This window comes from Gorilla gorilla, chromosome 1 (genome assembly GCF_029281585.2).
Source record: "Gorilla gorilla gorilla isolate KB3781 chromosome 1, NHGRI_mGorGor1-v2.1_pri, whole genome shotgun sequence".
In the NCBI taxonomy this organism is placed as follows: Eukaryota; Metazoa; Chordata; class Mammalia; order Primates; family Hominidae; genus Gorilla; species Gorilla gorilla.
In genome coordinates this window covers 125,104,537-125,130,339 of record NC_073224.2, presented here as the reverse complement: position 1 = coordinate 125,130,339, position 25,803 = coordinate 125,104,537, and the positions used below count along the sequence as shown (strand labels likewise).

The 25,803-nt window shown below is 38.8% G+C and overlaps 2 protein-coding genes across 3 annotated transcripts in view; both read left to right on the top strand.

Moving 5' to 3' along the window:
* Positions 1 to 11,994, top strand: part of LOC129525374 (membrane-associated guanylate kinase, WW and PDZ domain-containing protein 3-like) — a 29,229-nt gene extending 17,235 nt beyond the window's left edge. Inside the window, exons 4-5 of the mRNA XM_055355474.2 lie at positions 9,604 to 10,209; positions 11,436 to 11,994. Of these exons, the coding sequence (XP_055211449.2) occupies positions 9,604 to 10,209; positions 11,436 to 11,536 (707 nt within the window). The 3' untranslated portion in view covers positions 11,537 to 11,994. The remainder of the gene's footprint in view (positions 1 to 9,603; positions 10,210 to 11,435) is intronic.
* Positions 11,995 to 14,207: 2,213 nt separating this feature from the next.
* LOC129525331 (neuroblastoma breakpoint family member 1-like) overlaps positions 14,208 to 25,803 on the top strand; it is a 67,675-nt gene continuing 56,079 nt past the window's right edge. For both annotated transcript variants that reach the window (XM_055355299.2, XM_055355295.2), the window contains exons 1-3: positions 14,208 to 14,332; positions 16,928 to 17,052; positions 18,538 to 18,730. The gene's annotated coding sequence lies outside the window, so the exon portion shown is untranslated. The remainder of the gene's footprint in view (positions 14,333 to 16,927; positions 17,053 to 18,537; positions 18,731 to 25,803) is intronic.

Here is a 25,803-nt window from a genome sequence, read left to right as displayed (position 1 = left end):
AGTGTTTGTGGTTCAGGAACTTGGAGAAGGTTGAGGACTAGTTTCTGATTGCGGGGGGAAGTTTAAGCATTGTTTTCCAGAAAGATTTTAGTATTAATACTGAGGTTGCTTTTTGCAGTGTTTGCTAGACTTTTCTAATCCTCTGTTATTTCACATACCATGAAAATATGGACCAACATTCAGATGGTTGAATTGTCATAGTATTTTTTGATCTCTCACATTATGCTTTCCCATTGAGGTAACAAAAACTTAAAACAGGAAAACTTAAAATAATCAAATTATACTTGTAAAGAAAATTATTTTTTTCTACTTTATTACTTTATAAAGTTAACAAACTTTAGAGATTAAAATTAATAGTAAGGTTCTTTTGTTTTCAGTTTTGACCTTTTCAACATTTTATCCATGAAACACATGTCTTAGCTATTGTGTATGCTGTCAGGATTTCAAAATGTAGTTTCATATTTGCCTAATATGCTTATCTAATTTGCATGGCAATACAATATTTCTGTGAAAATTCTGGGAGCTTTAATACCACATTGAGTTTTTTAAAAGCCATCAGAACAAATTAAAGCACCTTTGTTTGGCAATAACCTTTTAAATAATCATATTCAAATAAAAGCTAATTGATGAGACAACAGGGGCCAAATTTTAAGTCAAGACTGTATTAAAAAATACCCAACTGATGACCGTCAACTGGTAATGATTCTACAACCAAAATAGTCTTACTAATGTCAAATCAGGAAAGCAAAACCAACTTTTAGAGGGATTTATTAAGCTGCCTTGTCAGTGTCTTCAATAATGCATTGTTTGCTTCTGTTGAATTTTTTGTTGCTTGTTTCACCTTTTGAAATCTGATTTATACATCAAATTCAAAATTGCTGCAAAAAGAAGGATACTACAAGAAAATACACTCACAAATTAACATCATTCTAATCTTCAGTTCAAAATTTGTCAAACTAGAATGAATTTTTAAAATACATTGTTAGCAATGGCTTTTGTTTTGTTCAGTTTTTTTGTTTTGTTTTTTTTATTATTATTATACTTTTAGAGTACATGTACACAATGTGCAGGTTAGTTACATATGTATACATGTGACATGCTGGTGTGCTGCACCCATTAACTCGTCATTTAGCATTAGGTATATCTCCTAATGCTATCCCTCCCCCCTCCCCCCACCCCACAGCAGTCCCCAGAGTGTGATGTTCCCCTTCCTGTGTCCATGTGTTCTCATTGTTCACTTCCCACCTATGAGTGAGAATATGCGGTGTTTGGTTTTTCATTCTTGCGATATTTTACTGAGCATGATGATTTCCAATTTCATCCATGTCCCGACAAAGGACATGAACTCATCATTTTTTATGGCTGCATAGTATTCCACGGTGTATATGTGCCACATTTTCTTAATCCAGTCTATCATTGTTGGACATTTGGGTTGGTTCCAAGTCTTTGCTATTGTGAATACTGCCGCAATAAACATACTTGTGCATGTGTCTTTATAGCAGCATGATTTATAGTCCTTTGGGTATATACCCAGTAATGGGATGGCTGGGTCAAATGGTATTTCTAGTTCTAGATCCCTGAGGAATCGCCACACTGACTTCCACAATGGTTGAACTAGTTTACAGTCCCACCAACGGTGTAAAAGTGGTCCTATTTCTCCACATCCTCTCCAGCACCTGTTGTTTCCTGACTTTTTAATGATTGCCATTCTAACTGGTGTGAGATGGTATCTCATTGTGGTTTTGATTTGCATTTCTCTGATGGCCAGTGATGGTGAGCATTTTTTCATGTGTTTTTTGGCTGCATAAATGTCTTCGAGAAGTGTCTGTTCATGTCCTTCGCCCACTTTTTGATGGGGTTGTTTGTTTTTTTCTTGTAAATTTGTTTGAGTTCATTGTAGATTCTAGATATTAGCCCTTCGTCAGATGAGTAGGTTGCGAAAATTTTCTCCCATTTTGTAGGCTGCCTGTTCACTCTGATGGTAGTTTCTTTTGCTGTGCAGAAGCTCTTTAGTTTAATTAGATCCCATTTGTCAATTTTGGCTTTTGTTGCCATTGCTTTTGGTGTTTTAGACATGAAGTCCTTGCCCATGCCTATGTCCTGAATGGTAATGCCTACGTTTTCTTCTAGGGTTTTTATGGTTTTAGGTCTAACGTTTAAGTCTAATCCATCTTGAATTAATTTTTGTATAAGGTGTAAGGAAGGGATCCAGTTTCAGCTTTCTACATATGGCTAGCCAGTTTTCCCAGCACCATTTGTTAAATAGGGAATCCTTTCCCCATTGCTTGTTTTTCTCAGGTTTGTCGAAGATCAGATAGTTGTAGATGTGCGGCGTTATTTCTGTGGGCTCTGTTCTATCCCATTGATCTATATCTCTGTTTTGGTACCAGTACCATGCTGTTTTAGTTACTGTAGCCTTGTAGTAGGTTGAAGTCAGGTAGCGTAATGCCTCCAGCTTTGTTCTTTTGGCTTAGGATTGACTGGGCAATGTGGGCTCTTTTTTGGTTCCATATGAACTTTACAGTAGTTTTTTCCAATTCTGTGAAGAAAGTCATTGGTAACTTGATGGGGATGGCATTGAATCTATAAATTACCTTGGGCAATATGGCCATTTTCACGATATTGATTCTTCCTATCCATGAGCATGGAATGTTCTTCCATTTCTTTGTATCCTCTTTAATTTCATTGAGCAGTGGTTTGTAGTTCTCCTTGAAGAGGTCCTTCACGTCCCTTGTAAGTTGGATTCCTAGGTATTTTATTCTCTTTGAAGCAATTGTGAATGGGAGTTCACTCATGATTTGGCTCTCTGTTTGTCTGTTATTGGTGTATAAGAATGCTTGTGATTTTTGTACATTGATTTTGTATCCTGAGACTTTTGGCTTATCAGCTTAAGGAGATTTTGGGCTGAGACAATGGGGTTTTCTAGATATACAATCATGTCATCTGCAAACAGGGACAATTTGACTTCCTCTTTTCCTAATTGAATACCCTTTATTTCCTTCTCCTGCCTAACTGCCCTGGCCAGAACTTCCAACGTTATGTTGAATAGGAGTGGTGAGAGAGGACATCCCTGTCTTGTGCGAGTTTTCAAAGGGAATGCTTCCAGTTTTTGCCCATTCAGTATGATATTGGCTGTGGGTTTGTCATAGATAGCTCTTATTATTTTGAGATACGTCCCATCAATACCTAACTTATTGAGAGTTTTTAGCATGAAGCATTGTTGAATTTTGTCAAAGGCCTTTTCTGCATCTATTGAGATAACCATGTGGTTTTTGTCTTTGGTTCTGTTTATATGCTGGATTACATTTACTGATTTGCGTATATTGAACCAGCCTTGCATCCCGGGGATGAAGCCCACTTGATCATGGCGGATAAGCTTTTTGATGTGCTGCTGGATTCGGTTTGCCAGTATTTTATTGAGGATTTTTGCATTAATGTTCATCAAGGATATTGGTCTAAAATTCTCTTTTTTGGTTGTGTCTCTGCCCAGCTTTGGTATCAGGATGGTGCTGGCCTCATAAAATGAGTTAGGGAGGATTCCCTCTTTTTCTATTGATTGGAATAGTTTCAGAAGGAATGGTACCAGTTCCTCCTTGTACCTCTGGTAGAATTCGGCTATGAATCCATCTGGTCCTGGACTCTTTTTGGTTGGTAAGCTATTGATTATTGCCACAATTTCAGAGCCTGTTATTGGTCTATTCAGAGATTCAACTTCTTCCTGGTTTAGTCTTGGGAGGGTGTATGTGTCGAGGAATTTATCCATTTCTTCTAGATTTTCTAGTTTATTTGCGTAGAGGTGTTTGTAGTATTCTCTGATGGTAGTTTGTATTTCTATGAGGTTGGTGGTGATATCCCCTTTTATCATTTTTTATTGCATCTATTTGATTCTTCTCTCTTTTCTTCTTTATTAGTCTTCCTAGTGGTCTATCAATTTTGTTGATCCTTTCAAAAAACCAGCTCCTGGATTCATTAATTTTTTGAAGGGTTTTTTGTGTCTCTATTTCCTTCAGTTCTGCTCTGATTTTAGTTATTTCTTGCCTTCTGCTAGCTTTTGAATGTGTTTGCTCTTGCTTTTCTAGTTCTTTTAATTGTGATGTTAGGGTGTCAATTTTGGATCTTTCCTGCTTTCTTTTGTGGGCATTTCGTGCTATAAATTTCCCTCTACACACTGCTTTAAATGTGTCCCAGAGATTCTGGTATGTTGTGTCTTTCTTCTTGTTGGTTTCAAAGAACATCTTTATTTCTGTCTTCATTTCGTTATGTACCCAGTAGTCATTCAGGAGCACGTTGTTCAGTTTCCATGTAGTTGAGCGGTTTTGAGTGAGTTTCTTAATCCTGAGTTCTAGTTTGATTGCACTGTGGTCTGAGAGACAGTTTGTTATAATTTCTATTCTTTTACATTTGCTGAGGAGAGCTTTACTTCCAACTATGTGGTCAATTTTGGAATAGGTGTGGTGTGGTGCTGGACAAAATGTATATTCTGTTGATTTGGGATGGAGAGTTCTGTAGATGTCTATTAGGTCTGCTTGGTGCAGAGCTGAGTTCAATTCCTGGGTATCCTTGTTAACTCTCTGTCTCGTTGATCTGTCTAATGTTGACAGTGGGGTGTTAAAGTCTCCCATTATTATTGTGTGGGAGTCTAAGTCTCTTTGTAGGTCACTCAGGACTTGCTTTATGAATCTGGGTGCTCCTGTATTGGGTGCATATATATTTAGGATAGTTTGCTCTTCTTGTTGAATTGATCCCTTTACCATTATGTAATGGCCTTCTTTGTCTCTTTTGATCTTTGTTGGTTTAAAGTCTGTTTTATCAGAGACTAGGATTGCAACCCCTGCCTTTTTTTATTTTCCATTTACTTGGTAGATCTTCCTCCATCCTTTTACTTTGAGCCTATGTGTGTCTCTGCACGTGAGATGGGTTTCCTGAATACAGCACACTGATGGGTCTTGACTCTTTATCCAATTTGCCAGTCTGTGTCTTTTAATTGGAGCATTTAGTCCATTTACATTTAAAGTTGATATTATTATGTGTGAATTTGATCCTGTCATTATGATGTTAGCTGGTTATTTTGCTCGTTAGTTGATGCAGTTTCTTCCTAGCCTCGATGTTCTTTACAATTTGGCATGATTTTGCAGTGGCTGTTACCAGTTGTTCCTTTCCATGTTTAGTGCTTCCTTCAGGAGCTCTTTTAGGGCAGGCCTGGTGGTGACAGAATCTCTCGGCATTTGCTTGTCTGTAAAGGATTTTATTTCTCCTTCACTTATGAAGTTTAGTTTGGCTGGATATGAAGTTCTGGGTTGACAATTCTTTTCTTTAAGAATGTTGAATATCGGCCCCCACTCTCTTCTGGCTTGTAAAGTTTCTGCCAAGAGATCCACTGTTAGTCTGATGGGCTTCCCTTTGTGGGTAACCCGACCTTTCTCTCTGGCTGCCCTTAACATTTTTTCCTTCATTTCAGCTTTGGTGAATCTGACAATTATGTGTCTTGGAGTTGCTCTTCTCGAGGAGTGTCTTTGTGGCGTTCTCTGTATTTCCTGAATTTGAATGTTGGCCTGCCTTGCTAGGTTGGGGAAGTTCTCCTGGATAATATCCTGAACAGTGTTTTCCAACTTGGTTCCATTCTCCCCATCACTTTCAGGTACACCAATCAGACGTAGATTTGGTCTTTTCACATAGTCCCATATTTCTTGGAGGCTTTGTTCATTTCTTTTTATTCTTTTTTCTCTAAACTTCCCTTCTCGCTTCATTTCATTCATTTCATCTTCCATCACTGATACCCTTTCTTTCAGTTGATCGCATCGGCTCCTGAGGCTTCTGCATTCTTCACGTAGTAGTTCTCGAGCCTTGGCTTTCAGCTCCATCAGCTCCTTTAAGCACTTCTCTGTATTGGTTATTCTAGTTATACATTCGTCTAAATTTTTTTCAAAGTTTTTAACTTCTTTGCCTTTGATTTGAATTTCTTCCTGTAGCTCGGAGTAGTTTGATCGTCTGAAGGCTTCTTCTCTCAACTCGTCAAAGTCATTCTCCATCCAGCTTTGTTCCGTTGCTGGTGAGGAACTGCGTTCCTTTGGAGGAGGAGAGGCGCTCTGCTTTTTAGAGTTTCCAGTTTTTCTGCTCGGTTCTTTCCCCCTCTTTGTGGTTTTATCTTCTTTTGTTCTTTGATGATGGTGATGTACAGATGGGTTTTTAGTGTGGATGTCCTTTCTGTTTGTTAGTTTTCCTTCTAACAGACAGGACCCTCAGCTGCAAGTCTGTTGGAGTTTGCTAGAGGTCCGCTCCCTACCCTGTTTGCCTGGGTACCAGCAGCGGTAGCTGCAGAGCAGCGGATTTTCGTGAACCGTGAATGCTGCTGTCTGATCCTTCCTCTGGAAGTTTTGTCTCAGAGGAGTACCCGACCGTGTGAGGTGTCAGTCTGCCCCTACTGGGGGGTGCCTCCCAGTTAGGCTGCTCGGGGGTCAGGGGTCAGGGACCCACTTGAGGAGGCAGTCTGCCTGTTCTCAGATCTCCAGCTGCATGCTGGGAGAACCACTGCTCTCCTCAAAGCTGTCAGACAGGGACATTTAAGTCTGCAGAGGTTACTGCTGTCTTTTTGTTTGTCTGTGCCCTGCCCCCAGAGGTGGAGCCTACAGAGGCAGGCAGGCCTCCTTGAGCTGTGGTGGGCTCCACCCAGTTCGAGCTTCCCGGCTGCTTTGTTTACCTAAGCAAGCCTGGGCAATGGCAGGCGCCCCTCCCCCAGCCTCACTGCCGCCTTGCAGTTTGATCTCAGACTGCTGTGCTAGCAATCAGTGAGACTCCGTGGGCGTAGGACCCTCCGAGCCAGGTGCGGCATATAATCTCCTGATGCGCCGTTTTTTAAGCCCGTCAGAAAAGTGCAGTATTCGGGTGGGAGTGACCCAATTTTCCAGGTGCCGTCTGTCACCCCTTTCTTTGACTAGGAAAGGGAATTCCCTGACCCCTTGCACTTCTCGAGTGAGGCAATGCCTCACCCTGCTTCAGCTCGCACACGGTGCACTGCACCCACTGTCTGGCATTCCCTAGTGAGATGAACCCGGTACCTCAGATGGAAATGCAGAAATCACCCATCTTCTGCGTCGCTCACGCTGGGAGCTGTAGATCAGAGCTGTTCCTATTCGGCCATCTCGCCTCCCACCTGTTTAGTTTTTTTGTTTGTTTGAGACCAAATCTCTTGTCATCCAGGCTGGAGTGTGATGGCAGAATCTTGGCTCATTGCAACCTCCGCCTTCTGCGTTCAAGTGATTCTCCTGCCTCAGCTTCCTAAGTACCTGGGATTACAGGCGCACGCCACCATGCCTGGCTAATTTTTTTTCTTTTTTTGAGATGGAGTTTTACTCTTGTTGCCCAGGCTGGAGTGCAGTGCTGCAATCTCGGCTTACTGCAACCTCTGCCTCCCGGGTTCAAGCAATTCTCCTGCCTCAGCCTCCTGAGTAGCTGGGATTATAGCACATACCACCACACCCAGCTAATTTTTTGTATTTTTAGTGGAGACAGGGTTTCATCATGTTGGCCAGGCTGGTCTTGAACTCCTGACCTCAGGTGATCCACCTGCCTCAGCCTCCCAAAGTGCGGGGATTACAGGCATGAGCCACCGCGTCTGGCCTAATTTTTTTATATTTTAGTAGAGATGGGGTTTCGCCATGTTAGCCAGGCTGGTGTCGAATTCCTGACCTCAGGTGATCCACTTGCCTTGGCCTCCCAAAGTACTGGGATTACAGGCATGAGCCGCTGCGCCTGGCCTGAGCCACCACGCCCAGCCAATGGCTTCTTAAACTCAAGAAATTAGGTGGTATTTAAAGATAGACTGACCCTGTCAAAAAGTGGGCAAAGGATATGAACAGATACTTCTCAAAAAAAGACAATTATGCGGCTAACAAACATATGAAAAAAAGCTCAACATCACTGATTATTAAAGAAATGCAAATCAAAATGACAGTGAGATATCATCTCACGCCAGTCAGAATGGTGATTATTAAAAAGTCAAGAAACAATAGATGCTGGCAAGGCTGTGGAGAAACAGGAACGCTTTTACACTATTGGTGGGAGTATAAATTAGTTCAATTAATGTGGAAGACAGTGTAGCAATTCCTTAAGGATCTTGAACCAGAAATACCATTTGATCCAGCAATCCCATTACTGGATATATACCCAAAGGAATATAAATCATTCTACTATAAAGACACATGCACACGTATGTTTATTGCAGCACTATTTACAATAGCAAAGACAGGAACCAACCCAAATGCCCATCAATGATAGATTGCATAAGGAAAATGTGGTATATATACACTATGGAATACTATGCAGCCATAAAAAGGAATGAGATCATGTCCTTTGCAGGGACATAGATGAAGCTGGAAGCCATCATCCTCAGTAAACTAACACAGGAACAGAAAACCAAATGCTGCATGTTCTTATAAGTGGGAGTTGAACAATGAGAACACATGGACACAGGGCCGTGAACAACAAACACCAGGGCCAGTCGGGGGTTGGGGGAAGAGGAGAGGGAGAGCATTAGAACAAATAACTAATGCATGTGGGGCTTAAAACCTAGATGACAGGTTGATAGGTGTAGCAAACCACCATGGCACACGTATACCTATGTAACAAATCTACATATTCTGCACTTGCATCCTGGAACTTAAAGTAAAATTTAAATATATATATATATTTATATATATGATATATAAAATATATCATATATAAATATATATCATATTAAATATATATGATATATAATATATATACACATAATATATATGATATATGATATATAATATATATGATATATATGAGATATATATAATATGTATGATATATAAATATATATGAGATATATATAAATCTATATATATATATCAGGGGTGGAGGAGGATTTCTGGCTATAGGGGCTATAGGAACTTGACAGGATTCTTGCTGAATGCAGGCTGAGGTGATCAGGTAATCACCTGGAGAATGGTGGGGAATGAGGACTTAGATCATATATCAAGAGTGGGTGATTCTGGCTAAACCAACTTAGCAGGATTCCTGCTAAAGCTGGGCTCTGGAGGACATGCCAAGGATGAGGCCTACTGAAAAAAGAGCTCAGAGGAACCTGTCTAGAGTTTGGTTAAGGACAGCGTCTTTTTCAGTGTATGTATATATACATACATACAGATATATAAATAAAATTAATTTATTCAAAAAATATAATACAGTTTGTACAAGTAGTCAGTGGAGTTATTTGCTTCTGTACTAAATACCTACTGCAATGTGCCTAGCTTTGCATGGATATTTAGATATGACTCAGAGGGTATACTAACAATGATAATATAAATTATCAGGGTTTTTTTTTTAATGATTCACTTGAGCTTGAAGTCAAAATTCTTTGCTACTGAAATAAGTAGGATTTTAGACATTTATACATACTTTTTAGAGAGGAGTTAGAAAAGGGAGAAGGTCTGTGTTAGAAATCTATCTTTTCCGCAGTTAATAGAGGTTTCCAAAATTCAAATTTAGTTGCTAAATTGTAGTTATTTTTGCCCTTCTAGCAAAAAAATTAACTTATTTGTTGATTTTAATATTTTTAACATGATTATGTTTTTCCAGGCGATGTTATTGTAGACATCAATGGCAACTGTGTCCTCGGTCACACTCATGCAGATGTTGTCCGGATGTTTCAATTGGTACCTGTCAATCAGTATGTAAACCTCACTTTATGTCGTGGTTATCCACTTCCTGATGACAGTGAAGATCCTGTTGTGGACATTGTTGCTGCTACCCCTGTCATCAATGGACAGTCATTAACCAAGGGAGAGGCTTGCATGAATCCTCAGGATTTTAAGCCAGGAGCAATGGTTCTGGAGCAGAATGGAAAATCGGGACACACTTTGACTGGTGATGGTCTCAATGGACCATCAGATACAAGTGAGCAGAGAGTATCCATGGCATCGTCAGGCAGCTCCCAGCCTGAACTAGTGACTATCCCTTTGATTAAGGGCCCTAAAGGGTTTGGGTTTGCAATTGCTGACAGCCCTACTGGACAGAAGGTGAAAATGATACTGGATAGTCAGTGGTGTCAAGGCCTTCAGAAAGGAGATATAATTAAGGAAATATACCATCAAAATGTGCAGAATTTAACACATCTCCAAGTGGTAGAGGTGCTAAAGCAGTTTCCAGTAGGTGCTGATGTACCATTGCTTATCTTAAGAGGAGGTAAGTAAAAGCACAACATAGAAAAAGTTTCAGTGTTCAAGCATTTATATCTACTGATTGTCTTTCCTTACAGTTTAGAACGTTTTTTCCCAGCAGACTTAAATAGTAATTAGTGTGCATTTTCCTTAAGGTTCTGTCTGATTGTTTCCATAAGCAGTATCTTTTTCAGCAGTTTTAAAAAAATTATTAGTGATTTCATTCATGTCCATTATGGATTTATTTCCCTCTGTATTCTTTTGAAAATCTGATTCATGGCTTTAATGATTAGAGAGAGTCACAGCATTGTGATACTTCAAATGAAATACATCCTCTTAATTTCATTTCTCTGTTGATGACAGTAATAGAAATTGACTCTTTCAACCAATGGTGCGTCATCTGGACCTCTGTAATGCACCAAAGATGTTTTGAAAGAGCTAGCATCTCTGTGGATAAGTAAAATGTTGGATGGTGTGTTAATCTGTTCTGCAGAGGCAATCATGATAGCACGTGCTCATAAAGTTTTTATCTTAAGCTCTAGTATCTGCCTGTAAATGTTAATTAAACCACACAGTGCTTATGTGAGAGAAATATAATTTTTATTTTCCAAGGTCATCAGCTGACATGAACTCCTCCCAGACATTTACAAATTCAGTTCCAAGGAATAATCACAAAGTTGAATTTTAATATGCTTTCTTAAATCCATACTTATAAGTGACTAGTATCTTAAAGAATAAAAGCCACTTACTCTTTTATCTCTCTGGATTTTACTTTTCACTATTGAGGCAAACGAGCACTTCAGCTTCTTTGGGAGTTGTTTCTTAATCTCGTTTCTTTGATTCACATGGGTTTCTTCTCTGAGTGATGGTGGAATGTGCTCCAAGTAAGGTAGAAATCTCTTTGTGAGTGCTTGAGAGTAATCCAGGGCTTCAACAAGTATAACAAAGACACCAAAGTTCAATGTCACACAGGTTTGATGTCAGTTTCCTGCCTTGCCACTTACTGGTTCTTTGGTATAGGAAAGAATCTTAGTTTACCTTCTCTGTAAGATGGTCATAACATTTGTGCCTTCATATTGTTATAAAAATGAAATGAGATAATATATGTATAATGCCTGGTACATAGGAGGTTAGACACAGAATTTGCTAGTGTACTAAAAGTTGAAGCTAGTTTTATCGTAAACATTAGCAGTATTTGTGATCTGGGAATGCATCCTCTGGTTTTAAACTTTGGCTCATTTTTTTTTTAAGGTCCTCCTTCACCAACCAAAACTGCCAAAATGATGAGTATACACTGGTCCTCAAATCTTTTCCCCAACACACTGAGAGAGATGCCACATTCCCCTCTGTAAGTGGAGCTCACTGTGGTGATGATTATCGACTGGGAGAAGTTAGGAGGCATGCTGCCCTTGGCTTGTGTTTATTAGAAACTAGGGAAGCGTTTGAAAAAGCCCCCTAGTGAGGAGATGTGCTCCACTGGTTAAGTATTGCAACTGGAGGATTACTAAAGGCCTATTGTACCAATAATCCTGTTCTCTAAGTTATAAAATGTGAACACATTAAAGAACCAACCTAGAGGTCTTTTTACTTTTGTGTTTCAGAGAAACAAGGTAGGAAGGACCTAAATGTTAAGACAGATGATAAACTATTACATCGTCTTGCCCCTGCCTGAAGAGAAGACGTACTAGTTCACATAATTTTGTGGGGACTATAAATATGCATGCATCTTTAGATAATCTTCTTACTTTTAAGACTACATTAGGCTTCTTTTTTTATTATTTATTTTGTATTTATTTATTTATTTTTTGAGACGGAGTCTTGCTCTGTCGCCCAGGCTGGAGTGCAGTGGTGCTATCTCGGCTCACTGCAACCTCCGCCTCCGGGGTTCAAGCGATTCTCCTGCCTCAGCCTCCCAAGTAGCTGGGACTACAGGTGCACGCCACCACACCCAGCTAATTTTTTTGTATTTTTAGTAGAGACAGGGTTTCACCATGTTGGCTAGGATGGTCTCGATCTCTTGACCTCATGATCTGCCCGCCTCGGCCTCCCAAAGTGCTGGGATTACAGGCATGATACACCACGTCCGGCTGACTAAACAAGACTTTCTAGAGTAATTGTGGCCTTCTATGCTAAATTTGCTTGTTGTCAAAGTGAAAGACCTGAAACAGTGTCTTCTTTGGCATTCTTCTAAATAATCACGTAGCCTGTTTAAGGACCTGTGCAGAGAATAAGAACTTTAAAAAGGAGTGCATCAAATACTGCTGTTGTGGAAGAAACTCTACAAGGTGCACATTTGTAGCTATTTAAATATCCACAATGTTTTGGATATAAAGACAGTTTTATTTAAAATTCTAATTTAGTTCTAGTTTGCTCATTTGGAGTCTTTTATCTCAAAATCAAAAGATGGCCTTCCATAACCATAGACTATAGACGGTTATATTAAATGAATTAGTTCTTTCTAGCCCACCAAGTAGGAATCCTCTGCAAATTTGATGTTTTATAGATTAAAAAGAATCCCTCAGCTTCTGGCCTTTTTTTTTTTTTTTTTGAGACAGAGTCTCACTCCATCACCCAGGCTGGAATGCAGTGGTGTGATTTTGGCTCACTGCAGCCTCTGCCGCCTAGGTTCAAGCAATTCTTGTGCCTTAGCCTCCCAGTAGCTGGAATTACAGGTGCACGCCACCACATGCAGCTAATTTTTATATTTTTGGTAGAGATGGAGTTTCACTACATTGGCTAGGCTGGTCTCAAATTCCTGACCTCAGGTGATCTGCCCACCTCGGCCTCCCAAAGTGCTGGGATTACAGGCATGAGCCACTGCGCCCGGCCAGCTTCTGCCCTTTTCATTGACTGCTTATACTACTTGGGTCCAGTGTGAACAGAAATTGTTTTTGTCCATTCAGTTCAAATTGCACTGTATTCTACATTTCTCTGGTTCCTCTAGTAATCATTTTTAACTCCTGTGCCACCATATTTATTTCATAATGGATGCCACTGCAGTCGCAGTGGCCCTAATGCTTTATAATTGATGGAGGGGTCTGATGAACTTTAACCGCCTCTGACAGAATGCTAAGATGTATGGGGAAGGGTAGGAGACTACTGTTAGCTTCTCTGCCTTCTCATTGGGTCTGGGTGATTGAAGGGTCCCCTCTAGCACAACACTTTGTAGTGGCTGACCCCTGATTACTCCCTGACAGACTGGTGCCCCTGCATTCTAGTCATTGTTAATGATCACAAACATCCATAATCTCCCTCTCCTAACAATAATCCAGGAAAACAAGCTGGTCTCAAAACCATATTTCTTAGGCCATTTATTGGATTTCATTGTTAACATTTTATTAAATAAGTCATTTTGCTTGGCTGTTATCTTGGGAAAGTTCTATCTGAATAGGAAAAATATCAAAATATGCTACTATGCTTTCCCTTATCTAATTGTCTTGCATGGTACATTTTCTCTTAATATATGTGAACTGGCCAGACAGGGTTTTCACAGTGCCATCTTTATAACCTAAATTAGAGTTAACCTCTCCTGTTTTCTTAGAGAGAGTATTATCTTAAACATCTTCCTTAGAAATTAAACTCAGTGAATGGGAGGTGGGCCATGCTAAGAATTTTATGAAGATATTCTCTGAATCTCCCTCTTACTTTACTTAGAAGTGCTGCCTTGTGTTGTATTTCTATTTATCTTCATCTCAAAGTCAATTTGTGTCTTGGTGGTGGAGAAAAGGGCAAAATTGTTTAAACATAGGACTAACTAAGGCTCTTCAGTTGATATTACTATAAACTTTTTTCTAATTTAAGTTAAATATGTTTCAACCAAATACATATTGCTATGAAAATGAATTCCTGTAACTGTAAATCTGCTGTGTCTTTGATCCTGCCACCTATACAACTATAATCAGTTGACATATCCATTTCAGATATCAGTTTTATGAATTAATCAACCATCTGCTTTTTAAAAAATACTAAGTAAGGCTCTTTTCCATTTCAGAAAACAGATAAAAAGGAAAATGCAGGAAGTTTGGAGGCCATAAATGAGCCTATTCCTCAGCCTATGCCTTTTCCACCGAGCATTATCAGGTCAGGATCCCCAAAATTGGATCCTTCCGAGGTCTACCTGAAATCTAAGACTTTATATGAAGATAAACGTAAGTAGTTGTGGAATATTTCAGGAGAGCATATAACAAGATAAATTTGGATTTATTTTAGACTAGGACCTTCCCATCTTTCAGAAGCGTATTGAAAAGTTATTCCTTCATTACCATTTTAATAGAACTCTGGACTTCTTCCATGTATATTCAACATTCACACATTCATTTTTTTCAAAATCATGCTTTAAGTGCTAGTTATCTACCAGATGCCATACTAGGTAACCAGAATACAGAGATAAATAGGTTACATAGGACCTGCACCCAAAAATATTATTAGAACTAAATGGAAAAAGACAAATATGTAATCAAATAGTATACAAATAAGTACACATAATAAGCCTAACAGGTACAGTGATAGAAAGATGAAATGGATAAATTGGGATCCAAAGAAGGAATATTCAGTTTTATCAGTGTGGGCAGTAGGAAGTGTCAGGAAAAGCTTCATACTGGAAGCAAAGCTTTAAGTCATCAGGGATGAAAAAGTGTCTTTGAGGAAGATAAAAGGGAAAGATAGAAGGAATAGCACATGCACACTGGCCTTGCATGACTTGGGCTCTGCAAGTAGTTCACTTTCGCTTGGTGCAATTGGCAAGGAAGGTCACAGAGGAGAGCAGGAACAGATTGAGGAAGGCCAATGATGCCCTTCCAAGGGAGCTGGAGTTGGTCATATAAATAACAGAGAACCACAGAATGCCTTTAACTATAAGGAAGGCATAGTTTTATGTTTTAGAAAGGTTTTTCTGGCAGGAGTATGAAGGATGAATCAGAGGTGTATGCAATCTGAGGGAGGGTGTGCAATTTGAAGAAGAAACTAAAGAGTTGACTCCTTAAAGGAGTCCAGCTGAGAGATAAAAAGAGAGACTGCATAAGGCAGAAATTCATGCATGTTCCTACTAATTCACTTACTAATGATAAATCTTTTCCGAAGTAAAATTGTAGATTTGAGTAGGTATAATTTTTTAAAATTTATTTGTTCTTAGAAAGAGATGTAAATCTACCTTGGAAAAGATATGTACAAGTGGAATATATATATAGTTGACTTAATGCTTATTTAACTAGTTGCAGAAGTACATCTTGATAATCCCAAGCCATATTCAGAGAGATGAAAACCAGTTGTACGCCCAGCAAAGCAATAATTTAAATTAGCATAACTATGTAGAATCCCTTTCTTCATACTTTCCATTCATAGCCTGATACATTATTAATACTGATATAAACTCTGCAGTCCCATCAGGCTTCACCCATAAAATAAGTGAGTTGAACTGATGACTCTTTTTTTTTTTTTTTTTTTTTCCCTGAGACAGAGTCTTGCTCTGTCACCCGGAGCTGGAGTGCAGTGGCACAATCTCAGCTCACTGAAACCTCTGCTTCCTAGGTTCAAGCAATTCTCCTGCCTCAGCCTCCTGAGTAGCTGGGACTACAGGCGTATGCCACCATGACTGGCTAAGTTTTGCATTTTTAGTAGAGACGGGGTTTCACCATGTTAGTCAAGCTGGTCTCAAACTCCTGACCTCGTGATCCGCCCACCTCGGCCTCCCAAAGTGGACTCTTTTAATCTCTAAAGTTCTACAATTTTAATAGGAAGTATATATCAAAAGATACTGCTTCTATAGAATATTATCAGGAATTTACTAATCTCACTTTTTACATAGTTCCTTGACATGTTTATTTCTTCTCTCTTTACAGTAAATACTTCTTACCTATAAATAACATTAATATTTTCCCAAAGAAAAAATTTTAGTCATGAAATAGATTTTTGTGACTTAATATTCTTTTTTTTTTTTTTTGAGATGGAGTCTTGCTCTGTTGCCCAGGCTGGAATGCAGTGGCACGATCTCAGTTCACTGCAACCTCTGCCTCCTAGGTTCAAGCAATCCTCCTGCTTAATATTCTAAGGAATACAACCTACCCTTTGAGGGTAGGACAGTATGAGTTAGGAGATTAGACCCTGGAAATCAACCTGGATTTAAATCTTAGCTTCACCACTTGCTATGTGACGATGGCCAACTTACTTACACCCTCAGTTTTCCCACCTAGAAAATGGGGCTAATAATAAATGTTAGCGCTTAATTATTTTCCTTTAAAATGCTATTATTTTGCAAAACTAGGCTAGGTAAGTAGTTCATATGGAATAATTTTCTGAGAGAAAGGTATTAGCTTGAGAGCAGGAATAAGGTATTTTACAGGCACTCTATACAGGAGCGCCTGTACAGATTTAATGTACCTTACCCAAGTGTTAACTTAGGTCATTTGCACCTGTCAAATATCAAACTCAAGTTTGATCATTCTGAATTCAACATTGTTATATTGATTGGACAGCATTAGAAGTTAATGGCAGTGTAATACTGAGTATATGGAAGTGAGAGTAAATGTTTCTAAACAGTCTTCATACAGTTTTGTTTAGAGCTCAAAACAAGGATTTATAGTTGAATTGTGTGTGTGTTACACTCTTGTGCAAATTTTCCATATTAAAAAGTTCTGAGATTATAGTTTATTGAGTTACTCTATAATATCCTACTAAATACTGAACTTTGTTTTGTTTTAATCCTTTTAAAATAAATCATAGTATTTATATTTTCTGATTTTCCTCAGCACCAAACACCAAAGATTTGGATGTTTTTCTTCGAAAACAAGAGTCAGGGTTTGGCTTCAGGGTGCTAGGAGGAGATGGACTGTTTCCTGTTCAAACGTTTTGAGTGGCGATTTGGTGGATTATGGTGTGTTTTAAGTTTTTTTTTCTCTAACAGTTTCATTAATATGAAGAATAACTGCATTTCTATTATTATCATAGTCCCTCAGTTATTGTGGTGTAGCTGAGGTTAAAAACTGTGGGTAAAAACTGAATATGTCAGCTGCAAATTAGACAGTGATTAATTTATTTACTTCTCTGTGTGAATAACTACATAAAGCTTATTTTAAGTTTATATTTTCCTTTGCCCTCATTAAACAGAGTCTAAGACATTTTCCTTCTCTAAGAAGCCTATAATCCCATGTCCTCTTTCCCACTATTACTCTATCTTCTGGATGCTCCATAAATGCTTGGCATGAGCCTGTGCATATTGTTTCACCTCGTCTTATTAATAGGTTGGCATTTTCATGCTCAGTACTTTGCATGTCATTTCATCTGTTACCTTTGAAACTAGACGAATATAAAATAATTAATATTTTTGTCCAGAGGCATAAGGGTTATATTTGCAAAGCATTTGAAGTCTAGGATTTTGTTTACACATGATTCTCACATAAACTTGTTTTAGAGAACAAATGTAGTGGGTTTTGTTTCTAAGTTTTGCTCTTGATTTGAATAACAAAGAAGTAATGTGTTCTGTAGCATTTTTAAGAACATATTTGCATTTTATTTTATATAATATCAATATATTATGTATCAAAAAATATGGTTGGAAGTTAGGTGAAGAACAATAATCTTTAAAAATTACAGGCTTCTTATTTCTGAATAGAACATTTGATTTATGTAGTATAAATTTGTTCTAATTCGTCATATTGGTTACATTTACAACAGTCATTGGAGACACATAAAGCTTAAGGCAGGTTGCCCTATGTAGAACAAATTCTCTTAAATGTCAGATTTTAGCAGCTCTGAAACTAGCCTAAACATTCAGGATTGCCTAATTATAGGATTCTAATGCTGGTGAGCAAAATGAACCAGATTTGTTCACCTAGATGCATGTGAAGCTTCAGGCCACTCTGTTCCCGCTGAGATTAGAAACAAGAAATGTCTCTGTGCTGTGTATATTGAACTTGTACCGTTAGTCATATGTGATGGGAGTACCGTTGAGAATGATCCCAGTTGCTGTGAACAGTATGTAGAAAATCTTGCCTGATGACATTGAACAGACTTTTAATAGCTACTCTGCAGATTTATATTTTCTGAGTTTAGTGTTTTGTTTCATTGCAATGATAGGGATAATGGTTGTGCTTTTTGAGTTATCGAACAACTTTGTATTTTCTATTTTCTTTGTACACAGTCCTGAGGATCTATAAGGGATTACATAATACAATGTGGTTATTTGAAGTGCCATTTTGGAGAATGGGCACTTTCTCAGATAATACCTTTTTAAAATATAACTGTTTTCATAGTTGAACTGCAAAAATCTGTTGGTTTGCACAATGCTAAGTTAGGAATTCCTTAACTCTTCAGCTAAACTTTACACTGTGGACCAAACTGTACTTTGTTATCTTATCAGATATATATTGGGGCTATTATTCCCCTGGGAGCAGCTGAAAAAGATGGTCGGCTCCGCGCAGCTGATGAACTAATGTGCATTGATGGAATTCCTGTTAAAGGGAAATCACACAAACAAGTCTTGGACCTCATGACAACTGCTGCTCGAAATGGCCATGTGTTACTAACTGTCAGACGGAAGATCTTCTATGGAGGTGTGTGAACTTGTTCCTGCTCTGAAAAGTTAAAAAAGAAACAAAGATACTAGTCTACTTCCTGTGAAGTTTTGCAGGTTATTTTATTACATTCAGTAGTATCTAAGATAACCCATTTGGTGTGATCCAGGGCCTCACTGTGGAAGGCTATGCAAACACAAAAGGATTCAGAAATAATACTACTATAAAAAAATAAATTTTGGGCTTCTATATTAAGATTATTTTCATATATTGATGCATTTTGCAAATGTATTATAGGTGGGAGTATTGATTTAAATCCGGTTTTGTTTTGTTTTGTTGAGTTGAGGTAGAGTCTCACTCTGTCACCCAGGCTAGAGTGCAGTGGTATGAGCTCAGCTCACTGCAACCTCCACCTCCTGGGTTCAAGCGATTCTCCTGCCTCAGCCTCCTGAGTAGCTGGGAGTAGCCTGGGAAGTTAACTAGAAGTCCTCATGCATGTTTTTAAAACAAAGTTGGTAATTAGCATAACCTAGTTAGTTACCTTTACACAGAGTGACAGAATTAAAAAGTTGAGAAGCCCATCAGACCTCAGCCAGGAGGTACTGAAAGGAGGGAGACCAGTGAGTCTAGACCAATAGGTGGGTTAGGCCTCCTGAATGCCAGCCTAGAAGTTTAGACTTGATTCTATAGACTCTGGGGTACCTACAAGTTTGTAGTCGGAGCCTTGGGAATTGAATGTTACATAGGAACTTTCACTGTTTCCAGCTAGCCTTGGCTGTTAGCAATTATTTTTATCTACTTTAACAGGGGGGACAGAGTAGGGGGGCAGGAAACTAAGCTGGCATTATGGTCACAGGAAAGAACAGACTGATTTGGAGCCTTTCAAACTGCAGACCTTTGTTACTGACCGATGCTTAATTTGGTTTCTGGGTTTTGTTCGTTTTTTCCCCTGCCCTTACCTCATTTACCTTAATGATAGCTCCCGCCTCTAGAGCTCAGCTAGGGCAGGCTGCCACTGCGGATTGGGGGGCCAAGAGGCCCAGCGCAAGAAGAAAGTGGGTTGAAAGCAGAGTTCTGTTTAAAGAATTTTCTGCTGGAAACTAGCCCAGAGGGAGTAAAGAGGAGCTTTAATGAGGAGCAGCTGCGGTGCCGACGCAACCCACACGAGACTTTTTTTTCCCCTTCGTTCCACATTCTGTATAGTTTTTTTAAAAATCATGATTTTGAAATAGCTGTTTTGTAAAGCATGCCTCTCTTTTTCTTCTTGTATGTGGTGGGATTTTGCTTTGTTGTTGTTGTTGTTGTTTTTTGAATGGCCAAATCCTCGTTTAAAAAAAAAAAAAAAAAAAGCTAAAGACAGAGCTGCAGCAAAGCCCTGGATGCAATTTGGCCTCACCCTGCTGATACAGAACATTCGGTGGAGAAAACAAGGGGAGAGAACACTGGCTTTTCTTTGGAAAAGGGGCTTATTTCCTGCTCAGACTTCAGTCATCTTGGAGCTGACACAAGCTGCTACACTGTTTTAAGCTTTTCTGTAGACGAGTGGCTATTCACTTAGGGAACGTGAAAGAACAAATTTTTCTGTCCTGTATTACTAGGGAGACTGATCCTGAACTGCAGCCATTGCCAGATAGATTGGAATTGCTATTCAGATCCCAGCTTCGTTGAAATCTGTAAAGTGGCTACATGTAAACTAATCCAGGCTGCTAGTGAGATGTGAGGGTTGGGGTCTGGTTTTCATCTGCTTAAGTGAGAGGAAACTGTAGGGGTATCCTTCAAATGGAATGTTTTCTAGTTCCATTAGGAGGAATCCCTTGTTTTTCTCTGTTTTCTTCCTTCCTTTGCTTTTCTACATCCAACCCCATGCGTATGTTTGAACAGTAACAATGAAAATGTGGACCTCTCAATGTCAGAAATGACACTTTTTTTTTTTTGAGATGGGGTTCTCACCATGTTGCCCGTGTTGCCTAGGCAGGTCTCAAACTTCTGCTCTAGCAATCTGCTCGCCTTGGCCTCCCACAGTGCTGGGATTACAGGTGTGAGCCACTGTGCCCAGCTGAGACTTTTAAAGAAAAAGTCATAAATATATCTTTATGGACCTGGTAAGTATTCAGATTAGTTTATGGAGTTTAAAATGGAAAAATGCTCCCCAAACATTTCTCTGTATTCACAACCTCATCTGCGAAGTATGTTCTTTCAGAGTTCCAATGCTAGAGAAGAGAGAGTAAGTAGAAGTCACTGAGAGACATTGAAAAGACAGTTATGAAAATAATTAATAAACTCTCTACAGGAAGGAAACATTCATATAGTTTTGCGGATGAAAGGCATCTGTTAGATTTTTGTGGTTATTTTTTAGAATGTACACCTTTAGTTCAAGTGGTAGACTATTTTCCAAAATGTGTGCTGGGTAGCTTAATGGAATTATAGATATGTAAGGGATGTTGGGTGTTTAGCCATGTTTTCACTCTCTAACCAAATTCAACTTTAGCCATCTCAAGAAGACAGCTATTTAAGACCTTGTTTTCAAGCAGAGAACCTTACTTTCCACCAAGACTAACAGAGTATGTTTTCTCCTTATACCACAGTTGAACAGGGATTTGCAAGTTGAAAGATCTCCTGCCTTAGGAAACAAGGGTCTGTCATTTCTGACTGTCTTACCTATTACTCCCCTTTCTTCCCATGTCCATAATGCTGCTTAGCTTCCTGGGGTGTGAAGGATAATTCTATACCTCAGGATGACTATTAGGTTGATTTGGCCTGTTATTCTACCAGACAGATCACAGAGTAGAGATGGATTTTGTGGAACATTTGGATTGAGAGACTGACTTTATCCATCACATGAAATTTAGCCTGCTTTGGAACCAGCTGCTTAGTGGGGTTTAGGTACTCAGGTATTCAGGGAACCTACACCAAGGGTTCAAGACAGGCTCTTCCCCACAAAAACTATCTAGATGGGAGTTTGAGAAAGGTACAGCAAAGACATAACAGTGGCTTAAATAAAGAAGAACCATACCAGTGGAGACAATGTAGTGCATGACATGGCACTACATCTGCTGTTGGAAGGATCAGAGACAGGTGGGATGATTTGTAGAAGGCTTACTATAGGACAGGTTTACAGCAGATTTTTGAAAAAAGGGTGGAAGAAAGGAACCTAAGTTGGAGATATACCAGAAGGGAAGCATGATGTTTCTCACTGGAAATTAAAAAGATTTTAATATAGGGGACAGTAAACAAGATTGTGGAAATAATATGGAGTGTTCGAGTTATGGATTACTAAAGAGTAAGATGGTTAGATGATTGGAATGGGACAGACAAGCAGATCAGAGATTGTAAAGAACTTGGATTTGAAAGGCTTGGTATTAATACTGTTGCTAGTTTCTGAGCAGAAGAATGACATGAAAATTATGCTTAGGAAAGATTATTCTTTTAGTCATATGCTTAGGTTCAGCAAGGAATTTCCAGACTGTCCTTAGGGAGAGGAGAGGTATGGATAGGATGCTGGTCCATTTAGGATGTTAGAGCTGATTGAATAGGTGCTAGTCTTGGGGTAAGACTTAGTCATACACTTTCAGTTAAGTACTATTTCATTGCAAGGTCTAGGTGAAGATAGGGATATATTTGTAAAACTGGGGAAATTGCTAGATTCACAGATGACCAACTTTGGGTAGATCAGTTAGCTTTGGTGTCCTTTTCAGTGCTATAGGGGTTCAGACCATTTGGTTTCTGAGATCACTGCTGAAATTCTGTGATTGTATGAGTATAATGTAAAAGTTGTCTCAATCAAGGAAACTTGGAGTAAAGACTCAATATGATGGATTTAAAAGGAATGAATGACAGTTCCAATTATTGGGTTCAAAAAACATGTGCTACAAGTATAAGATGAGAAAAATAGGGTACACTAGTAGTTCATGTGAAATAAGGCTCTGAATATTTTAGCTTAGTGTGTATTCCATAGCACATAGTAGTATTTTGTGGTTTCTAAAAAAGTACACATATCCATTGGGTATGAGTCAGAGCATTATTCTTTCTTGAACTGCGCTCTCACGATGCCTCCTCAGTTTAAGAACTTACTCTGAAATAGTAAAAGCATAGTGTCCAGATCAGGAGGTCATGGTTCAGCTCTGTGCTGCACTGGTAAGAACATGTGTTAAGCCTTTTTCCATTTTGAGCCTCACTTTTTAAAGAGGTTTTTGATGAACTGGAGTCATCCAGTGATGGGGAGGCAGGATAGCCTAGTGTTGAAGCACACGCACTCTAGAGTCTACTCGAGTTTGAATCCTGCCTCTTCCATCTACTAGCTGTGAATTTTTTTTTTTTTTTTTTTTTTTTTGAGAGGGAGTCTCGCTCTGTCGCCCAGGCTGGAGTGCAGTGGCGCGATCTTGGCTCACTGCAACCTTCAACTTCTGGGTTCATGCCATTCTCCTGCCTCAGCCTCCCGAGTAGCTGGGACTACAGGCGCCCGCCACCACGCCTGGCTAATTTTTTATATTTTTAGTAGAGACAGGGTTTCACTGTGTTAGCCAGGATGGTCTCGATCTCCTGACCTGGTGATCTGCCTGCCTCGGCCTCCCAAAGTGCTGAGATTACAGGTGTGAGCCACCGCGCCTGGCCTAGCTGTAAAATCTTAATCTTTCTAAGCTTTGAGTTCCTCATATATAAAATGGAGATTATAATATAGCACTGGAGCGAGTAATACAAGAGACAATAGCTATCAAATGCTTAGCAAATACACAATACATAGTTAAGTACTTAGAAAATATGTTTTCAGTTACTTCGGGTATATACCTGGGAAGGGAGACAGAAAATTTTGGTCATTCTGATTATTATTACTACTATTAAGCATAGAAGCACCACTAAAAAGGTGAAGAAGCCTGGAAATAACCCTATACTGAGGAATACGCCAAACCATTGAATCCTGGAAAAAAGAAAACAAAAGGCCCACATCACTATCTTCAGATTCTTGAAGGGCTACGTGTAAGAGAAGAAGAAGGCTTGTTCTTTTTTGTTCTAGACGGTAGAGATAACCTGGAAATTGTAGAGAGACAAAGTTTGTTCTTTTCAAAGTTAAGACATAATTTATGTATCATAAAATTTACCCTTTTAAAGTGTTTAATTTAGTAGACTTTAGTATTTCCAGAGTTATGAGACCACCACCATTATCTAATTTCGAAACATTTTTATCACCCTGAAAGAAATTCTCTACTGCTTAGTAGTCACTGTCTATTTCCCTTTCCTTACAGCTCCTGGCAACACTAATCTACTTTCTATCTCTACGGATTTGCATATTCTGGACATTTCATATAAATGGAATTATATAATATGTGGCCTTTTGTGTGTGGCTTCTTTCACTTGGCATGTTTTCAAGGTTCATCCATGTTGTAGCATGTATCAGAATGTCATTCCTTTTCATGGCCACATATTTCATTTATGGATATACCACATTTTATTTATCTGTTCATCAGCTTATAGGCATTTCGGTTGTTTCTACTTTTTAGCTATTATGAATAATGCTGCTATGAACATTTTTATTATGTGGGCATATGTTTTCAGTTATCTCGGGTATATACCTAGGAAGGGAGGCAGAATTTGAAGAATTAAGAAAGAAAGAGCTTTCTCACAGTGGGATCCACCCACATTGAAGACTGTTCTTTTGTTGAAGTAGTCAGCCAGTAATTTCACTTAACAAATGCATAGTGTTTACTATGTGCTGGATAGTGTTCTAAGTGCTTTACCCTTATTTAAAAATCCTATGAAGTAGGCACTGTTATTACATCTCTTTTACAACAGGGAAGTTTAGTACCTTGCCCAAGATTACACATTGAGTAAATGGTGGAGTTGGGATTGAAATCCAGGTGGTCTGGTTCCAGAGTCTGTACTCTTAAGAGCAGCACAATAATAACTCGAAGCATTTATTAAATTCTCAAGATTTATCCGGCACCATGCTACATGCTTGTATTCAAGCAGAGGCTGGTGATCATCTTTTAGAAATATTTTAGAAATGATTACTTAATTGGATAGAAATTAAATTTCTTGAATCTGAAGGTTCTGTTATTCCAAGGATGGCTGGAAATGGGGGAAAAGCCAGCAACAAGATGATGTCTGGCCTGAGGCTTTTAAGATGATCAGAATTTGTATCAAAAAGGAAACTGTGAACATGAATGATAAGTATTATAGGAATTCAGTTAACAAGTCTTGTCAGAATGTGGTAATAAATTATATACAACTTAAAGAGATGAAGTTACTTTAAATTGTGTGTGGAAGCCTTAGAAAAATTGAATAATTAAAGTTTTTTGGGAAGATGATCTCCTTTTACAAATGTTTAGTTTCAAATAGTGGCAGCACATATTAGGATAGAGAGATGACTTCTAAAAAACTGAACATATGGGACTGGAACAGTGTATTTTGGAGTCAGTTACAGGAAGGAAGTTGTTTAAAACCAAGTGAACAACAACAGTAACAAATGCATTTGAGAGAAAGAGCAGTGCAGTCCAGAAGTAGATGGAAAAGAAAGAGAAATATCTGAAATTAGGCTACAGTCATAGAAGGTTAGCTGTGAAACAATAATTTGGAAAGGGAAATGGGACCTCATGAAAATGTGGGTTAAAAGAGACTTGTATATCTTCTAAGGTAAAAGTAAAGAACTAAGTTGATGTCCAGCCCTCTAAAACATTTTAAATAGAAATCAAACTTTTTTAATACAGTAGGTCTAGTTTCACATAAAGCAAATATGTGGTTCTGTACACGGGCTTTAGGAGAGTAAGTCTGTTGTACCTCATATGTAAGTATTATCCCATTTAGAGGAAAACCCTAAGTCTTTCTTTACAGTGGCTTAAAGGCCCCAATTGATCCACATCCCAGTTACAGCTCTCATCTATTTTCTGCTGCTCCAGATATTCTTGCTGTTTCTCAAACACGCTAGGGCTGCTCTCTGTGTTATGGCCTTTGCATTTGCTGTTCCCTTTCTCATGAATGTGTTTCCCTAAGATACCTGCATGATTACTCTCACCTTATTTAGGTCTCAACTCGAGTATTGTCAGTGAAGGTCTTCTCTGATTTTCCTATTCTAAACTGAGATACTTCTCTTTGCTCACCCCACACCCTCATCCCCAGCT